This window comes from Coregonus lavaretus (assembly GCF_964263955.1).
Source record: "Coregonus lavaretus genome assembly, contig: HAP1_SCAFFOLD_3071, whole genome shotgun sequence".
NCBI classification, from domain to species: Eukaryota; Metazoa; Chordata; class Actinopteri; order Salmoniformes; family Salmonidae; genus Coregonus; species Coregonus lavaretus.
The window spans coordinates 1-19,007 of NW_028162881.1; the positions used below are offsets into that span (position 1 = coordinate 1).

The following is a 19,007-nucleotide window of genomic DNA, read 5'->3' on the forward strand; positions in this document are numbered from 1 at the left end:
TTTTGGTGGGGGGCAGGAGAATTAATGAAGAGGCAACTCTAATTAACGTTGATCGCTTTTATTCGAATTTTTACATTGCAAAAAGTGAAAATAATGTTTCATGTCATGAGACGTACCGGATACGGTCAAATATGTTCCGGAACTAAACAGTCCAAAACGGCGAGGTGACTCATCCTGTTAAGCAATGGTTAGGGCCAAGGGGAAGGGGTATGAAGCGAATTGGGACTGGCTGAGAAAAACGTCATAACAGAGTTATTACCTTGAGGCCAGTGAGTGTGTTGAAATCAGGTATGGCCACATGACGATCCTCCATCTTCCTCCGAGTGTTCCTGATGGCGTGGGCGGAGCACATGAGGAAACGGGAGGGACCTACTGGGAGGGGGGCGGGGAGAGTCTGGTGCCAAGCCACACCCACCTCCTGAAGCTTATTGAGAAACAGCCGCTGGATGGGCTCTGATTGGAGCACTGTGGAGGAGAGGGGAGGGGCCAAAGGAAATGTAATTTCAGTTAGGTCTCTGATAGTCCAGATGAGAATGTTGTTTGAACATATCGTAGGACACATATTCAAGCCTTTCAGCCTTACACAAGTGTCTAGGGGTCAATTGGTATTGGGAGATGAAACCCCAGGGGTTAAAGAGGTGGTCACTGGACACACACACAGTGATGGAATTTAAGGATTTTGGGCACCGGCCAGCTGGGCTAGTAGACTGCAATTTAGTATTTTACTGCGTGACTTTCACTTTTACTTGAGTCATCGTCTATTAAGGTGTCTTTACTTTTACTCAAGTATGAAAATTGGGTACTTTTTCCACCACTGTTCACACACACACACACACACACACACACACACACACACACACAGGAGTGGACGCTCCGCTGGACACAGGTGGTCTGAATCATAGATGACATTAGTCCGAACTCACAAACGACTTCCTGTTCCTCTCCTTGCTGCTGTTCAGCTTCCTGGGGGAGGTGGAAAGGTGAAAGGTCAGCCTTCAGCAGCTTAGCCAAGGCTGCATGGCACATGGCTGCACTCAGTGGTGATGGAGCATTCCTGCATGAGAGGACAGAGGGTCCTTATGAGTGAACGCCATAGAGAATGATAGAGGCCTCTAGTGGCCAAAAGGCCTTATTAGCATGGGCAGCGCCATTGAGGGCTGTTACCATTTGAATGTAGTCAAATGAGTGGGACTTCCAACTTCATTGGCTGATCCCTCCTGGTCACCCTTTATAGTCATGTCCAACCAGCAGGAGGGATCAGCCAATCGTGAAGAAGAAAATAGACTACTTCAAAATGGAGATAGGCAGCACCATTGAGGCTATGCTGTCACAGACGCTATAATGACACAGATACAAAGATGAGTCCTCTATCTATCTATCTCTCTCTCTCTCTCTCTCTATGGTGAACACACACAGACCAAATTGAAACACAGCTGAACAGCACACATCTGTTATGTCTCTGTACGAGATTAGAGTTCTGCCAGGGTGGAACAGGGGACTGAGACACGCACAGGGGGAAAACAGGAAGTGGGTAGAACAATAGTGATTCTACAGACAGGAAATTAGGTCATACGAACAGGAAGTGCCTCAGAGTAAGAAGAAGAACACAGAAGACAGAAGGAAAAGAGGACATGCTAGAACTTCTCTGAATCTCGGACATTTGTTGTTTTCAATACTACCGCTTTTGATAACAATTTACTTGACACCCAGCATCATAACCACATGTCATAATATGTCATAACAGCTGACATAACTTGTCATAATATGGTCATAACGCTGTCATGACACACATATTTAGACCTGTTGTGACATATGTTATGTTATTTTATAGCTGGTTATATAATAACCTATATAAGAGGGTCAAACCCACATTTATTCAAATGTCTTTTTTCCAAGAAGTTTCCTTTAGTTTGAAAGTTTGTTTCCTAAGTCCTTTGTTGTTGTTGTAATGAATTCTTTACAGTCATGTTTTCTTCATCATATTTTAAATAACTTGCAGAAAATACACTTTATCACCCTGTCATGAACCATTATGACCCTCCTGCGTCACTTCTCTTGGACTAACGCTTTGAACACACCGACTGCGTCATCGCGCAAAATAGTACGCAGCGTCGTCTAGACGTGTGTGCAACAAAAGTTCAACATTCACCTTCCGCGACCATTTCTGTCAAGCCGTCTACGCATACAGTTTGACGCATACGTTCGATAAATCCACCGTGTGCACCACACAGAACGCACTGCAGCTGCCTCTGCAACGCAATGCTGCAAGGCTAACGCAGCGTTCCATTGGAAATGAATGTACTTCTGGTGTACCAGAACGCAATGATGCAGTCGGTGTGTTCAAAGCGTAAGAAAATACCCTTTATGACACTGTCAAGAAGCATTATGACCGTCATTATCATACAAGCCAGACAGGCCTATCATGTACATGACCTTAAATCAGTCATCAGTCATAAAGAGGGTGTCTTGTCCTGCTCCTGAAATCTGCTCCTGCATTCATCCCAGTCATCAGCAACAGAGCATTGGGGTAGCTGCATGTCTGTTTGTGCACATTTACCATGATAACTTAATATGGTCAATTTTTAACATACTGTTGACAAGCAGACTATGGTGTAATGGAATGTTTTGCCTTGTGTGGTAGGTTTGGTGGGTTTTGACACTTATATAGGTGTCATAACCAGCCATAAAACAATGCAATATATGTCATAACAGGTCTAAATATGTGGGTCATGACAGTGTTATGACCATATTATGACAGGTTATGACAAGTTATGTCAGCTGTTATGACATATTATGACATGTGGTTATGACCGTGTCATAACGTGTTATGACGCTGGGTGTCAAGTAAAGTGTTACCCAGCTGGGTAATTATCCCTGAAGTGTGTTCAGAGGCAGTTTACAGCTCTCCCTGTGTCTGTCTGTCTGTCTGTCTGTCTGTCTGTCTTTCTCCCTCTCCTCCTTTCTCTCTCCTCCCCTCTCCCTGTGTCTGTCTGTCTGTCTGTCTGACCGTGTCTTTCTCCCTCTCCTCCTTTCTCTCTCCTCCCCTCTCTCTGTGATAGGCAGTGTAACAGCCCTGTAACTTAGCCCTCTACTCACGCAGGGTGTAATGAACAGGGCAGGATACAGATATGGGAGGATGAGCTCGCTGCTGCACAACAGGAATTTAAAGAATGCGGTCTGCAAGCAGCACCATCAACACCACCGGGGTCATGTTCATTAAGGCAAACCGAAACAAAACATTTTTCAACAGAAAATGAAAAACAAGTGGTTCTTATTGGACCAGGTAGTCCTGTACCACATACACAGTGATGAGAAATCATAGGCCCAGGTCCATGCCGTCTCCCCTCAACTTGTCCACACACACACACACACACACACACACACACACACACACCTACCTGGTGTTGAGCAGACGCAGGCCCAGGTCCAGGCTCTCTCCTCTCAGTTCGTCCAGGCTGACCTTCCTGCTGAGGGGGCTGAGAGGCAGGGGGTCTTCAGAACCCAGCGGAGCAGGGAACTCCTCCAGGAACCTCCTCAGGAACCCCCGCACCACCTCCTCCTCCATGACACCACCCATACCTGTACTTGGAACACACACACACAGCATACCTTTCAGGGGTTGGAACCGGTTCAGGGAAAGGAACCGAAAAATAACGACATTTCCTGAGGAATGGAAACAGAACAGAAACAGAAAACAGAAACAGAAGTTCCAGTAGTTAGCTACACCGCTACATGGCAAAACAGTAGTGTGTAGTTCCAGTAGTTAGCTACACCGCTACATGGTAAAACAGTAGTGTGTAGTTCCAGTAGTTAGCTACACTGCTACATGGTAAAACAGTAGTGTGTAGTTCCAGTAGTTAGCTACACCGCTACATGGTAAAACAGTAGTGTGTAGTTCCAGTAGTTAGCTACACCGCTACATGGTAAAACAGTAGTGTGTAGTTCCAGTAGTTAGCTACACCGCTACATGGTAAAACAGTAGTGTGTAGTTCCAATAGTTAGCTACACCGCTACATGGTAAAACAGTAGTGTGTAGTTCCAGTAGTTAGCTACACCGCTACATGGTAAAACAGTAGTGTGTAGTTCCAGTAGTTAGCTACACCGCTACATGGCAAAACAGTAGTGTGTAGTTCCAGTAGTTAGCTACACCGCTACATGGTAAAACAGTAGTGTGTAGTTCCAATAGTTAGCTACACCGCTACATGGTAAAACAGTAGTGTGTAGTTGCAGTAGTTAGCTACACCGCTACATGGTAAAACAGTAGTGTGTAGTTGCAGTAGTTAGCTACACCGCTACATGCTAAAACAGTAGTGTGTAGTTCCAGTAGTTAGCTACACCGCTACATGGTAAAACAGTAGTGTGTAGTTCCAGTAGTTAGCTACACCGCTACATGGTAAAACAGTAGTGTGTAGTTCCAGTAGTTAGCTACACCGCTACATGGTAAAACAGTAGTGTGTAGTTCCAGTAGTTAGCTACACCGCTACATGGTAAAACAGTAGTGTGTAGTTCCAGTAGTTAGCTACACCGCTACATGGTAAAACAGTAGTGTGTAGTTCCAGTAGTTAGCTACACCGCTACATGGTAAAACAGTAGTGTGTAGTTGCAGTAGTTAGCTACACCGCTACATGGTAAAACAGTAGTGTGTAGTTGCAGTAGTTAGCTACACCGCTACATGGTAAAACAGTAGTGTGTAGTTCCAGTAGTTAGCTACACCGCTACATGGTAAAACAGTAGTACGTAGTTCCAGTAGTTAGCTACACCGCTACATGGTAAAACAGTAGTGTGTAGTTCCAGTAGTTAGCTACACCGCTACATGGTAAAACAGTAGTGTGTAGTTCCAGTAGTTAGCTACACCGCTACATCTCTGGACCTTAGGGTCACAAGTTTGAGGATCGCCTTGGAAACTTGGGATATGAAAAATATATACTAAAACTTTGTTATTTTCCTAACACACATGTGTGTAACAGAACAAATAAAAGCACCCCCCAAATTATTATTTATTTATTTATTTTTACCTTCAGGATAAGTGTCAGAGGTCAGTTAAAGGTCAAACAGGTGCAGTGAGTGGTCCCCACGATAACCAGAGGCCCGGCATCCACCCCGTCTGTCTGTGTGTTCGTCTGTCCTTTTGTCTGTTTGTCTCTCGGTCCGTCAGTGAGACTCACAGGTCCAACTTCTATGAGGGACAAAACAATAATACAGCTCAATATTATTCCTGTCACACCATTACCCATGCTATAGCCCAATAATGGACCAAAGGAGTCTAATGTTACACCTTATAGTCCAAGGGCCTTACATGTTCTGTTTAGAGGGAAGCCAAAAACAGCCAAATACTCCATCTAAACGTGAATCGATTCTCAATTGCGCTACGATTCTAAAAACATAAAGTCCTTTACTTTCATGTCACACCAAAATAATTCCACAAATGCAAAATATACACCTACTGTACACTGTTTTAACCAGTTTTAACACAGTTGCAGCCGACAGTAATTTTCAGTGACAACACGTCTTCCGTTTACACACAGATGTTTGGAGACGCAGATTGCTAACTAGCAGAGGTATGCCTCGGTCTTCCATCACTGCAACATGTAACTATGGCCATGTGGGATTCAACCACAAAAACCAGGGAGGTTTTCCAATGCATATTGGTACTTATTGGGTAAAAAAGAAAAAGCAGAAAAAAAACCCCCACATTGATTATCCCTTTGAGCATGGTGGATATTAATTACACTTTGGATGGTGTATCAATAAACCCAGTCACTACAAAGATGCAGGCGTCCTTCCTAACTCAGTTGCCGGAGAGGAAGGAAACCTCTCACGGATTTCACCAATGGTGACTTTGTTGTTAGAATTCTTCTCCCACTTTGACTGAGTATTTTGTGTAGATCATTGACAAAATAAATTACAAATCCATTTTAATCCCACTTTGTAACACAATGTGGAAAAACTAAGGGGGTGTGAATACTTTCTGAAGGCACTGTAACCTTTATACTTTTTGAAAATTATTTCTCATTGATATGAAAGATCCGTTCCTTATGTTTCCAAAACCATACCACAAACGATGCATTTGAAATGTTCAGAACGAGCGTCTGGACTCTTAACAAATCTCCCACGGCCAGAAGGCAGTGCGTAAAAATCGTCTGTCCTCGGTTGCAACACTCACTACCGGGTTCCAAACTGCCTCTGGAAGCAACATCAGCCCAAGAACTGTTCGTCTGGAGCTTCATGAAATTAGTTTCCATAGCCGAGCAGCCGCATACAAGCTTAAGATCACCATGTGCAATGCCAAGCGTCGGCTGGAGTGGTGTAAAGCTCGCTGCCATTAGACTCTGGAGGAGTGGAAACACGCTTCACCATCTGGCAGTCCGACGGACAAATCTGGGTTTTGCGGATGCCAGGAGGACGCTACCTGCCCCAATGCATAGTGCCAACTGTAAAGTCTGGTGGAGGAGGAATAATGGTCTGGGGCTGTTTTTCATGCTTCAGGCTCCTTTGTTACAGTGAAGGGAAATCTTAACGCTACAGCATACAATGACATTCTAGATGATTCTGTGCCTCCAACTTTGTGGCAACTGTTTGGGGAAGGCCCTGTCCTGTTTCAGTATGACAATGCCCCTGTGCACTAAGCAAGGTCCATACAGAAATGGTTTGTCGAGATCAGTGTGGAAGAAATTGACTGGCCTGCACAAAACCCTGACATTAACCCCATCGAACACCTTTGGGATGAATTGGAACGCTGACTGCGAGCCAGGTCTAATCGTCCAACATCAGTGCCCGACCTCACTAATTATCTTGTGACTGAATGAAAGCAAGTCCCGCAGCAATGTTCCAACATCTAGTGGAAAACCTTCCCAGAAGAGTGGAGGCTGTTATAGCAGCAAAGGGGGGGACCAACTCCATATTAATGCCCATGATTTTGGAATGAGATGTTCGACGAGCACGTGTCCACATACTTTTGGTCATGTAGTGTAGCTTCAGCAAGAGGGTAGTGCTCACCTGTGTGTGTGTGTGTGTGTGTGTATCTTAGGATCAGAAATAGGGGAAATGTTGTGCACATGATGTGAATGAATGTGTAATAATGCAATAATGTAACGCAATATGAGGAATAAAATCACTGTTGAGACGTGCGTGTATTTGACAGACTGCTCTGACGGTATAATATATAGCGAATAGGTTTTGCGACTAGGAATGCTAGTCACTAAATGGCCTACAGCCACAGAAACATTGTGAGTCTCCATAAACAAAATGTTTTATTTTATTTCCTGCTTTACAAAAAAGCACAAACTCATTTTCAAGCTACTGTACGACACGATAACATTTCTTACCTTGGACTATCTTCTTCAGGGCACTCCCTTTACTCGCTCGCTATGGGGCTGAACTAGACAACTACACGCCCTTTCAAGACCGACACTAAAAGGGTTTCACGCCATGGAAGTCTTAGAAGAAGTGTGGCGACGTGAAAACTATCCGCTTTGTTCGAAGACTGCGATTACACAGAATCTGCGCATTTCACTGAGTTGTAGATCATGGGCTTGCTTGTAGTGGGCGCAAGCACATTTTGAGATGATCCACTCCGTTCATAGATCTGTGTTTGGCTGCGTAGACACTACGGGAATCTGACGTTCCCGAACACTATACTCAGACCTGCTGAGCGCAGGACAAACCATGGGAGAATGTCAATTGTATCCTCCTTGCGACCTCTCTCTTCGCCTCCTTCTCAAAACCCATTGGAGGAGAAGGTTAGAGGGGCGGGACCCCTGGCTTTGTAATCCAATGGGGTTTGAGAAGGAGAGAGGACACGAGGAGGAAGTAGTTGAGATTCTCCCTTGGCCTTCCTGTGATTGGCATGTCGGATGTCAAATCTGAACAGTATATAGCGTAAATAAAATACTAGCCAGGCTGAACGAAACAGACTTTTAGAAGGCTGGCCAGACGAGACTAATGATAGCCTTGTCAGTCAGAGGCTTTCAGAAAGATTTGCACTTCAGCAAATGTCACACTCCCTCACAAGACACTAACAGTAGCTACGTTTCCATTAACTTGTTCTGTGATTTTTGTGTCGACATTTAGAAAGTTCGCATATAAAATAGATGGGACAATATGACCGCTGTCTTGTGTCGAAAAAACAGCTGGACGTAATGACGTCACACATTAACATATTTTTTTGTTTGTTGCTAAAACCTACTGTCGAATAAAAATGAAGTGGTTGAAGTGTTTCCATTATCCATTTAGTCAAATTGCGCATGAATACATTTACGACAGCCTGTATGTACAGGTCCTAATCCAGGCACTTGTCATCTCCCGTCTGGACTACTGCAACTCGCTGTTGGCTGGGCTCCCTGCCTGTGCCATTAAACCCCTACAACTCATCCAGAATGCCGCAGCCCGTCTGGTGTTCAACCTTCCCAAGTTCTCTCATGTCACCCCGCTCCTCCGCACACTCCACTGGCTTCCAGTTGAGGCTCGCATCTACTACAAAACCATGGTGCTTGCCTACGGAGCTGTGAGGGGAACGGCACCTCCTTACCTTCAGGCTCTGATCAGACCCTACACCCAAACGAGGGCACTACGTTCATCCACCTCTGGCCTGCTAGCCCCCCTACCTCTACGGAAGCACAGTTCCCGCTCAGCCCAGTCAAAACTATTTGCTGCTCTGACACCCCAATGGTGGAACAAGCTCCCCCACGACGCCAGGACAGCGGAGTCACTGACCACCTTACGGAGACACTTGAAACCCCACCTATTTAAGGAATACCTGGAATAGTATAAAAGTTATCCTTCTACCCCATCCCCCACCCCCCCATAAAAAAAAAAAGTGGTTGTCCCACTGGCTATCATAAATTGAATGCACTAATTTGTAAGTCGCTCTGGATAAGAGCGTCTGCTAAATGACGTAAATGTAAATCTAAATGTATACCAGGATTCCCCAACTAGCGGCCCCCGGCAGAATTTGGCCCAGGGGTGGTTTAATTTGGCCCAGGGGTGCTTTTATTTGGCCCAGGGGTGGTTTTAGTTGCCCCTCCCCCCAAAGTTTTCTGATCAAAAAAAAAGAAATAGATTGAATTTTCATAGTTGGACATAAGATACTGTATAATTTGGTTTAAAATCAACAGTCCTATATCATGCTGTTTGGTACAGGGCAAAAAAAAAATTCCACAGCTGGCAATTTCAAAATGCATGTAAGTGATAGAACAATGCTTGAAAGTGTTGATTGTTTGAAATATCTGGGTTTGAGGATAGATTTTGAATACATTTTGGAAAGCATATTGATTATATTAGAAAAACAATTAACTATATATACTATATTATTAACTATAACAATGTAACTATACTATACTATATATTGGGTTACTATACATATCTATGAGCGTTCGGTCAGTAACCGAAAGGTCGCTGGTTCGAATCCCCAAGCCCGCAATGTGGAAAAATCTGCCGTTCAGCAAGGCAGTTAACCCCCAACAACAACTGCTCCCTGTGCGCTGATTACGTTGATTAAGACAGCCCCCCGCACCTCTCTGATTCAGAGGGATTGGGTTAAATGCGGAAGACACATTTTCACTTGAATCCATTCAGTTGTGCAACTGACTAGATATCCCCTTTCCTAGATATCTATCAAAACACAACCAAGACCTTACTTTGCGAATTAGATGTCATTTATAACAATCTTTGCAGATTCATTATTGGATGCCATTTTAAGACATCAAGACTCACACTACTTCTTTCGACAACAGCAGCAATTATAAATTCATGAGATTGTATCTGAAAGATCTTACTCCAAAAGGCCCAATTTACTGGAATAATTTTCCTATAGAGTTAGGGCATTAAAATCACACAGTGAATTTAAGAAACACCTTTTTCAAATGCTAAGAACAAACTGTTTGTGTTTTTAACTAACAGAAACATCACCATGTAAAGATATTTGTAATTATGTATGTATTGTGATGGAACATTTTATTGTGTGAAGAGACAGCCTTGAAAATGTTGATCTCGTCTTTCCTTGGTTCCTGCCTGTGCTTGGTAAAGATACGAGGGGGGCGACATGACCCCCTCCTTAGGACCACCTGGCAGAACGCCCAGAATGTTCTATAAATTAAGATAGGAAACGGTGCCAGACACATGCAGGAAACAACCATATGAACTATGCCTATGTAACTTGTCTGTGTAAGCAGTATATGAGAGATCTAACCGGACTGCCTCGAAAACTTTTTTTATGCCGTTAATGTACTTTTTTGAAAATTATTATTATTAGACAGTTGCCAGATTATTCTTGTTACTAAGTATTATTGTTTTTTTGTGACTCTTGAAAACAAGATGGTGGATCTCAAGAGATTTCATCCTTGATCTGAAATAGCCTAATTGAATGGTGAAACTCTGGTAGATCTGAAATAATTGAATGGTGAAACTCCTATAGATCTGAAATAATTTGATGGTGAAAATCCTGTAGGTCTGAAATAATTGGATGGTGAAACTCATGTAGATCTGAAATAATTGGATGGTGAAACTCCTGTAGATCTGTAATAATTGGATGGTGAAACTTGCATCCAGCCAACCAGAAAAGCAAGGCAAAGCAATTCAGTCATTCTTTAAAGTCAAGAAAATCCTTTGTCCTGCAAAGAAACATTTTTATAGTTGAAAAATAGATTTAGCAAGCAGTAGGCATTTATAATTAAATGTGGAGTGGAGCTTTATTTCACAATAAATAAAAGTTTGACAAAAGAAAAATACACCCATCTTTAGAACATTTCTCCTATAGATGCAGTTGTAATTTTTTGCGACATTGCTTTTGTCGAATTAACAGGGTCAATGGAAAGCTGCCTACTGGTGAAGATGTATATTCTATAAATCAGTCTCTCTCTCCCCAGGCTCACTCTGCTAAGTGTCGTAGTAAATATTAAAATGTTATAGCTTGGTCTGACTAAAATCTTGTGCATGACCCATTTTAATGTTAGGAGCTTGTTTTCAATCAATGCTGTTCCTATGCAAGAACAATGGACAGAGCCAATATCTTCTCAAGGACAACACCCACGCCACAGGCCACAATCTGGTTACTCCCCACGAGTCTTTCCTTTGAGAACATACACACATTCACACACACATCTCCATGCATACGCACACTCATCCTCATGCCTCACGAGTTACGCACACACACAAACTGCACTTCTTTCTACTGGTCGGGTGCCAAGGGCAGAGGACTCTGCCGTGCACCAAAGGGGCTTCTACTCTGGACAGAGCAGACCCGCCTCCTACGCCTCGGGAACCAATCAAGGGACTAGAAGAAGGACCCCTTCCTTTGTGTTACATTGTATAAAGTAATGCTGTAAACTCTGTTTTTTATCCTTCTCAACTGTCTCCATAAGAGGCAACTGAATGGGTCCATGCATGTAGCTTGAGCAGTACCAGCTATCTCTGTGTTTAATAAACTGCCTTTTGCTTAAGCATATTCCTCTCTGTCTAGCGTCGTTGGTTTGTACTTCCTCTCCTTATGGTTTCACCAACATAAGGCAGCTACAATAACAAAGACTCAGAACACACAACGACCAGTTTCCGTTTACAAATTGTTTTATTTACTTCCACATGACAGCATCCTTTATTATAGACGCCATAGCATCACATATTAACCCAGCTTAACATAACGACCCTGATCTACTGCTACACGAAGTACGCTGCCAAGGCAGCCATCTTATCTTTGGGTTTCTTTTCTCTGCGCCCCCTGCCCCTGCCCCGCCCCCCTCGCCGTGCACCCCCGCCACGGGTCATGGAAGGGTGTCTCATGGTGGCGTGTTTGAGTTCCACCAGGTCCTGGAAGACTGGGTCGCAGAACACACAGCCGCTGTGCTGAGTCTCTCCGTCAGGGAGCGGGGAGCGCGTCTTGTTGAAGTCCACCGCTACCAGGGACGCTTCGCACGCCTCACAGCTCTCCTGGGCTACCTGGAGACGGGAAGATGGGAAGACGGGGGGAGGAAGGGAGTGAACACAGCAAGAGGGAAGAAAGAGTGAGAAAGATAAGCGAGAGAACTGTTCAAATAGAATAGAAATAGAATAACAAGCAGTGTGAAAAAATTAAATCAAACTTTATTGGCCACATGAGCCGAATACAACAGGTGCAGACATTACAGTGAAATGCTTACTTACAGCCCTTAACCAACAGTGAATTACTTTTTTTTATAAAAAAGTAAAATAAAACAACAACAAAAAAGTGTGGAGAAAAAAAGAGCAGAAGTAAAATAAAATAACAGTAGGGAGGCTATATATACAGGGGGGTACCGGTGCAGAGTCAATGTGCGGGGGCACCGGCTAGTTGAGGTAGTTGAAGTAATATGTACATGTGGGTAGAGTTAAAGTGACTATGCATCAATAATGAACAGAGTAGCAGCAGCGTATCAATGAAAATAACTATAAAGTCCCGTTTCCCCCTACCTGCACTCTGTGTGCGTGCTCAAAGAAGTGGACCATCACGTTGCACCTGTTGCAGGACATCTTCCACTTGGGGCCGGAGGTAGGGTCCAAAACCAGCACCCCGCCCTCACACTCCACACACTGACCAATACCCAGGGAGTTGAGACTGTGCTGGCAGGACGGGTGGGTGCACTCATTACATCCCATACCTGAGAGAGAAGGGTGGGGGATGGAGAGAGGGAGGGAGATGGAGAGAGGGAGGGAGGGAGATGGAGAGAGGGAGGGAGGGGGAGGGAGATGGAGAGAGGGAGGGAGGGGGCGAGGGGGGAGAGATGGCGAGGGAGAAAAACAATGAGGAAAAGTTTACTTCCTGAATTGAAACGGAATTGCCCCCAAACCCTGTTCATGACCATCAAAACTATCACTCACCACCCACACCTACATACTCACCACCAACACACACCCTCACACCACCCCCACATACCACCCACATACCTACCACCCACACTTACCACCCGCACATACCCACCACCCACACACTCCCCCTCACCTTTCTTCATGTCCCTGAAGGGGGGGTTGCTGAAGCAGTAGGGACATAGAGGGTAGCTCTTTCCCCTGGATCCAGAGGTCCACAGCACCAGCTCAAACTCATCCAGCGGGCAGCGCAGCTCCTTGTAAAGCTTGATGGCTCCGTTCTGAGGCAGGCTGTACGTCTCATCACACCCAGCACAGTGCAGCCGGCTAGGCTTGGCCTGGTTGAACCAATCAATCAATCATTAGCGTGCAGGATGGGCAGAGTTTGCACTTTTAGGACAATTGGTTCCATTGTACCGGGAAAGTTATATCAAACGCTCCTAAAGTTACACAATGAAACCGACAAGAACACACACACTAATGCTCCACGCACACTGATGCTCCACACACACTGATGCTCCACACACACTGATGCTCCACACACACTGATGCTCCACACACACTGATGCTCCACACACACTGATGCTCCACACACACTGATGCTCCACACACACCCATGTGTATCAAGAATGGTCCCCCACATCCAGCCAACTGTGGGAAACATTGGAGTCAACATGGGCCAGCATCCTTGTGGAACACATTCGACACCTTGTAGAGTCCATGCCCCGATGAAGGCTGTTCTGAGGGCAAGGGGGGTGGGTCAATACTCAATATTAGGAAGGTGTTCTTAATGTTTTGTACACTCAGTGTGTATATATAATTTATTCTCTCCTGGATGATGTCATTTGGAAGACTTGTGGAAGTGAATGAAATTCAAAACAAAACACAAGGACGCACACACCGACCGCACACACACACACCGACCGCACCCACCGACCGCACACACACACAGGAAATCAGATGATGTACAGTGCCTTGCAAAAATATTCATCCCCCTTGGCGTTTTTCCTATTTTGTTGCATTGCAACCTGTAATTTAAATTGATTTTTATTTGGATTTCATGTAATGGACATACACAAAATAGTCTAAATTGGTGAAGTGAAAATAACTTGTTTCAAAAAAATTATACAAAATAAATAACAGAAAAGTGGTGCATGCATTTGTATTCACCCCCTTTGCTATGAAGACCCTAAATAAGATCTGGTGCAACCAATTACCTTCAGAAGTCACATAATTAGTTAAATAGTGGTCCTCTGTAGCTCAGCTGGTAGAGCACGACGCTTGTAACGCCAAGGTAGTGGGTTCGATCCCCGGGACCACCCATACACAAAAAAAAAAAATGTATGCACGCACGACTATGTCGCTTTGGATAAAAGCGTCTGCTAAATGGCATATTATTATTATTATTAAATAAAGTCCACCTGTGTGCAATCTAAGTGTCACATGATCTGTCACATGATCTCAGTATATATACACCTGTTCTGAAAGGCCCCAGAGTCTGCAACACCACTAAGCAAGGGGCACCACCAAGCAAACTGCACCATGAAGACCAAGGAGCTCTCCAAACAGGTCAGGGACAAAGTTGTGGAGAAGTACAGATCAGGGTTGGGTTATAAAAAAATATCAGAAACTTAAAACATCCCACGGAGCACCATTAAATCCATTATTAAAAAATGGAAAGAATATGGCACCACAACAAACCTACCAAGAGAGGGCCGTCCACCAAAACTCACAGACCAGGCAAGGATGGCATTAATCAGAGGCAACAAAGAGACCAAAGATAACCCTGAAGGAGCTGCAAAGCTCCACAGCGGAGATTGGAGTATCTGTCCATAGGACCACTTTAAGCCGTACAGCCCACAGAGCTGGGCTTTACTGAAGAGTGGCCAGAAAAAAGCCATTGCTTAAAGAAAAAAATAAGCAAACACGTTTGGTGTTCGCCAAAAGGCATGTGGGAGACTCCCCAAACATATGGAAGAAGGGACTGGTCAGAATTTAAGGAATGATGGATGCCGCTAAATACAGGGAAATTCTTGAGGGAAACCTGTTTCAGTCTTCCAGAGATTTGAGACTGGGACGGAGGTTCACCTTCCAGCAGGACAATGACCCTAAGCATACTACTAAAGCAACACTCGAGTGGTTTAAGGGGAAACATTTAAATCTCTTGGAATGGCCTAGTCAAAGCCCAGACCTCAATCCAATTGAGAATCTGTGGTATGACTTAAAGATTGCTGTACACCAGCGGAACCCATCCAACTTGAAGGAGCTGGAGCAGTTTTGCCTTGAAGAATGGGCAAAAATCCCAGTGGCTAGATGTGCCAAGCTTATAGAGACATACCCCAAGAGACTTGCAGCTGTAATTGCTGCAAAAGGTGGCTCTACAAAGAATTGTTTGTCTTATTTCTTGTTTGTTTCACAATAAAAAATATTTTGCATCTTCAAAGTGGTAGGCATGTTGTGTAAATCAAATGATACAAACCCCCAAAAAATCTATTTTAATTCCAGGTTGTAAGGCAACAAAATAGGAAAAATGCCAAGGGGGGTGAATACTTTCGCAAGCCACTGTATGCGTACATTGTGGAGGATGTCATTTGGAAGTTACCTCGTAATGAAATGCAGAATCTAATAAAACACAAGGGCTCACACGCACACATTGACATGAGTATTCACCCCCCTGCGTCAATACACGTTAGAATCACCTTTGGCAGCTTTGCATTCCTGGATTGCACAATATTTGCACATTATGCTTTAAAAAAATTATTCAAGCTCTGTCAAGTTGGTCGTTGATCTTTGCTTGACAGCTATTTTTAAGTCTTGCCATAGATTTTCAAGCAGATTTAAGACAAACCCGTAACTCAGGAACATTCAATGTCCTTTTTAAGTCTTGGTTCCAATAGTTTATTTGTTTTTCTAAAGAGATTGTCAGTTTGATTTGCTCTCTGCAAGGTTTTATACGTCTTCCTGATCATATGAACATCCTTTTCTGACTCAAAGAAAATTCCCTCAAGGTTGCTCTGATGTCCAAAATATATAAAATCGAAATGTTGTGATGTAACTTTTAAGTTGCATGTATTTGAAACTCTACGTTGGTCAGTCCAAAAACTACTTTTTAATTCTGACATGGAAATAAATGTATTTCCTGTTACCAAGTCATTCACGGTTTCTATGCCTTTAGTTTTCTATGTGAACCAATTTATCGGTGAATTCTGAAACGCTATCCAAGGATAAGGTTGTGTTTTTAGGGAGTGATATTGGAATGTTGTAGAATACGTTTCATTTTCTTCCATTTTGTTAGTGTTCTTGACTATGAAGTTGTTCATGTTCTTAGCTTTATCCTTTGAAAATAGACGCGTAAAAATATTCTGGGGATGAGCATGCGCACCTTCAATATGTACCCATTGTTCCTCTTTAGTGCATTTAACAATATAATAATTATATAATTATATAATATAATTAACTATATGTCGCAAGTAAAAGTCTTGGGTAGAGAGTTGATACAATTTCAAGACTGGAAGGTTACAACCACCCTCTTCCTTTTTTATTCTCTGAGTTTTATTTGCCCATACAAAGTCTGTTATGACCGAGTATACTTTTAAAAGAATGTCTTCTGTGGGGTAATTGGTATTACCGAAAATAAATACCAAAGCTTTGGCAGCCATGGTTTATTCGACCTGTAAGATTTATGGGAAGATTATTCCATTTCATTAGATCTGCTTTCATATTGGTGAGTAATGGGATGAAGTTATCTTTATATATTTGTTGTCACTTATTACGCATCCGAAGTATTATAAAAATAGTTGATGTTGGCACAAAATGGAGGGAGAGTTGGAGCATAACTAACGAAATAACTAAATTACAGTTAACGAAAATTTACGCTTAATCCAGTATAAACTCATGTATAGAAATAAATTATTATACAAGAGACAAAATTCACAAAAATTCTACAGCACAACGGCAGAGTCATGTCTTAAGTGTAAAACGAATAATGACTCAATAATCAACGCTTTCTGGGAATGCTATAAAGTCCGGAATTTGTGGGCGGGGCTAAAGTTGGCTGTCAGAAGTATTACATTTACATTTTAGTCATTTAGCAGACGCTCTTATCCAGAGCGACTTACAGTTAGTACAATGTATTTTAAATCAGTCTGTCTGCATATTTTAAGACATGGCATATGGGGGTGTAGTGAGATACCCAATGGGCTGGACGATTCTCTTCTCATCACTCATCTTGAAAAAAAACATACTAAAATCGTGGAAATCAATCAATCCGCCATCATTAACACAATGGAAAAATCGAATGATTTAGTATTGAAATATTGAAATATTTGCCCCAAACATAACGCTTTGTATTCAGGACATAAAGTTAATTTCTTTGCCACATTTTTTGCAGTTTTACTTTAGTGCCTTATTGCAAACAGGATGCATGTTTTGGAATATTTTTATTCTGTACAGGCTTCCTTCTTTTCTCTCTGTCACTTAGGATTGTATTGTGGAGTAACTACAATGTTGTCGATCCATCCTCAGTTTTCTCCTATCACAGCCATTAAACGTTGTAACTCTTTTAAAGTCACCATTGGCCTCATGGTGAAATCCCTGAGCATTTTCCTTCCTCTCTGGCAACTGAGTTAGGAAGGACGCATGTATCTTTGTAGTGACTGGGTGTATTGATACACCATCCAAAGTGTAATTAATAACTTCACCATGCTCAAAGGGATATTCAATGTCTGCTTTTTTAATTTTTAGCCATCTACCAATAGGTGCCCTTCTTTGTGAAGCATTGAAAAACCTCCCTGGTCTTTGTGGTTGAATCTGTGCTTGAAATTCACTGCTCGACTGAGGGACCTTACAGATAATTGTATGTGTGGGGTACAGAGATGAGGTAGTCATTAAAAAAAGAATGTTAAACAATATTAATGAACACAGAGTCCATGCAACTTATTATGTGACTTGTTAAGCACATTTTTACCCCTGAACTTATTTAGGCTTGCCATAACAAAGGGATTGAATATTTATTGACTCAAGACATTCCAGCTTTTCATTTTTAATATATTTCAAAAATATATATATAAAACATAATTCCACTTTGACATTTTGGGGTATTCTGTGTAGATCAGTGACACAAAATCTAAATTGAATCAATTTTAAATTCAGGCTGTAACACGACAACATCTAGACAAAGTCAAGGGGTGTGAAGACTTTCTGAAGGCTGTAAATGTATATGGGGTGTTATCGTCCATACATCAGATAGGTGCAGTGAAATGTGTTGTTTTTACAGGCTCAGCCATAGTAGTACGGCGCCCCTGGTTACCTCCTGGCTTTCTTCATCAGTCAAATCAGCCACACGTGTCTTTCTGTCTCTCCCTCTGTCCTTCTCTGCCTCTACCCCTCTATATAATATAATAATAATAATAATATAATATGACATTTAGCAGACGCTTTTATCCAAAGAGACTTACAGTCATGTGTGCATACATTTTTTTTGTGTATGGGTGGTCCCAGGGATCGAACCCACTACCTTGGCGTTACAAGCGCCATGCTCTACCAATTGAGCTACAGAGGACTTTATCTCTATCAGAGGACTCTATCTTGCTCTCTTGTGCTCCTTCTCTCCCTCAGTCTCCCCCAACTCTCCCCAACGTCACTAGACCGGTACAGGCCACACTGGAATCACACCGTCCCATAGCAACATGCAGACACAATTAGATCCGGTTTCTGTTCATCAGCCACCAAACGGAAAAGAAAACAGACTAGAACATGGGCGGGACTAGCTGGACTCGGTCCAATAGGAAAACAGACTAGAACATGGGTGGGACTAGCTGGACTCGGTCCAATAGGAAAACAGACTAGAACATGGGCGGGACTAGCTGGACTCGGTCCAATAGGAAAACAGACTAGAACATGGGCGGGACTAGCTGGACTCGGTCCAATATGAAAACAGACTAGAACATGGGCGGGACTAGCTGGACTCGGTCCAATATGAAAACGCTCCTTTCTCAGTTTTCTGTTGCAAAACATTTGGTAACAATGCTCCGTAATGAACAGGAAGGACCCTGATGAATAATACATGCTTCCATGACTTCCACAGTTGAAGTGGCTTCGTTCATAAAAAAATAAAAAATAAAAACTTTTCCGGTCCCTCTCCGCGGACCGAAGGCCACCAAAGCTCGGCCACCAAACCGGTAGAAGGGGGAACGGAT

General features: G+C 43.1%; 2 protein-coding genes across 5 annotated transcripts in view; both read right to left on the reverse strand.

The window, feature by feature from the left end:
- Window positions 1-44: 44 nt before the first annotated feature.
- On the reverse strand, window positions 45-7,458 carry LOC311118741 (protein phosphatase 1F-like; the record flags this gene model as incomplete). 4 transcript variants are annotated; one of them, XM_084193527.1, is made up of 5 exons in its annotated part: window positions 45-465; window positions 924-1,054; window positions 3,399-3,579; window positions 5,016-5,176; window positions 7,326-7,458. In XM_084193527.1, 3 exons carry the CDS (start codon window positions 3,575-3,577, stop codon window positions 242-244), a joined length of 534 nt encoding a protein of 177 aa, XP_084049653.1. In that variant the 3' UTR covers window positions 45-241. The 4 variants fall into 4 exon arrangements, with proteins under 4 accessions (XP_084049653.1, XP_084049654.1, XP_084049655.1 ...); XM_084193528.1 differs by having other exon boundaries at window positions 237-465; window positions 3,399-3,584; XM_084193529.1 differs by lacking the exon at window positions 5,016-5,176 and having other exon boundaries at window positions 237-465.
- A 4,086-nt stretch (window positions 7,459-11,544) lies between these two features.
- Window positions 11,545-19,007, reverse strand: part of top3b (DNA topoisomerase III beta) — a 52,485-nt gene continuing 45,022 nt past the window's right edge. Inside the window, exons 16-18 of the mRNA XM_084193525.1 lie at window positions 12,947-13,148; window positions 12,418-12,605; window positions 11,545-11,928 (exon numbers count right to left, since the gene is read on the reverse strand). Of these exons, the coding sequence (XP_084049651.1) occupies window positions 11,650-11,928; window positions 12,418-12,605; window positions 12,947-13,148 (669 nt within the window). The 3' untranslated portion in view covers window positions 11,545-11,649. The remainder of the gene's footprint in view (window positions 11,929-12,417; window positions 12,606-12,946; window positions 13,149-19,007) is intronic.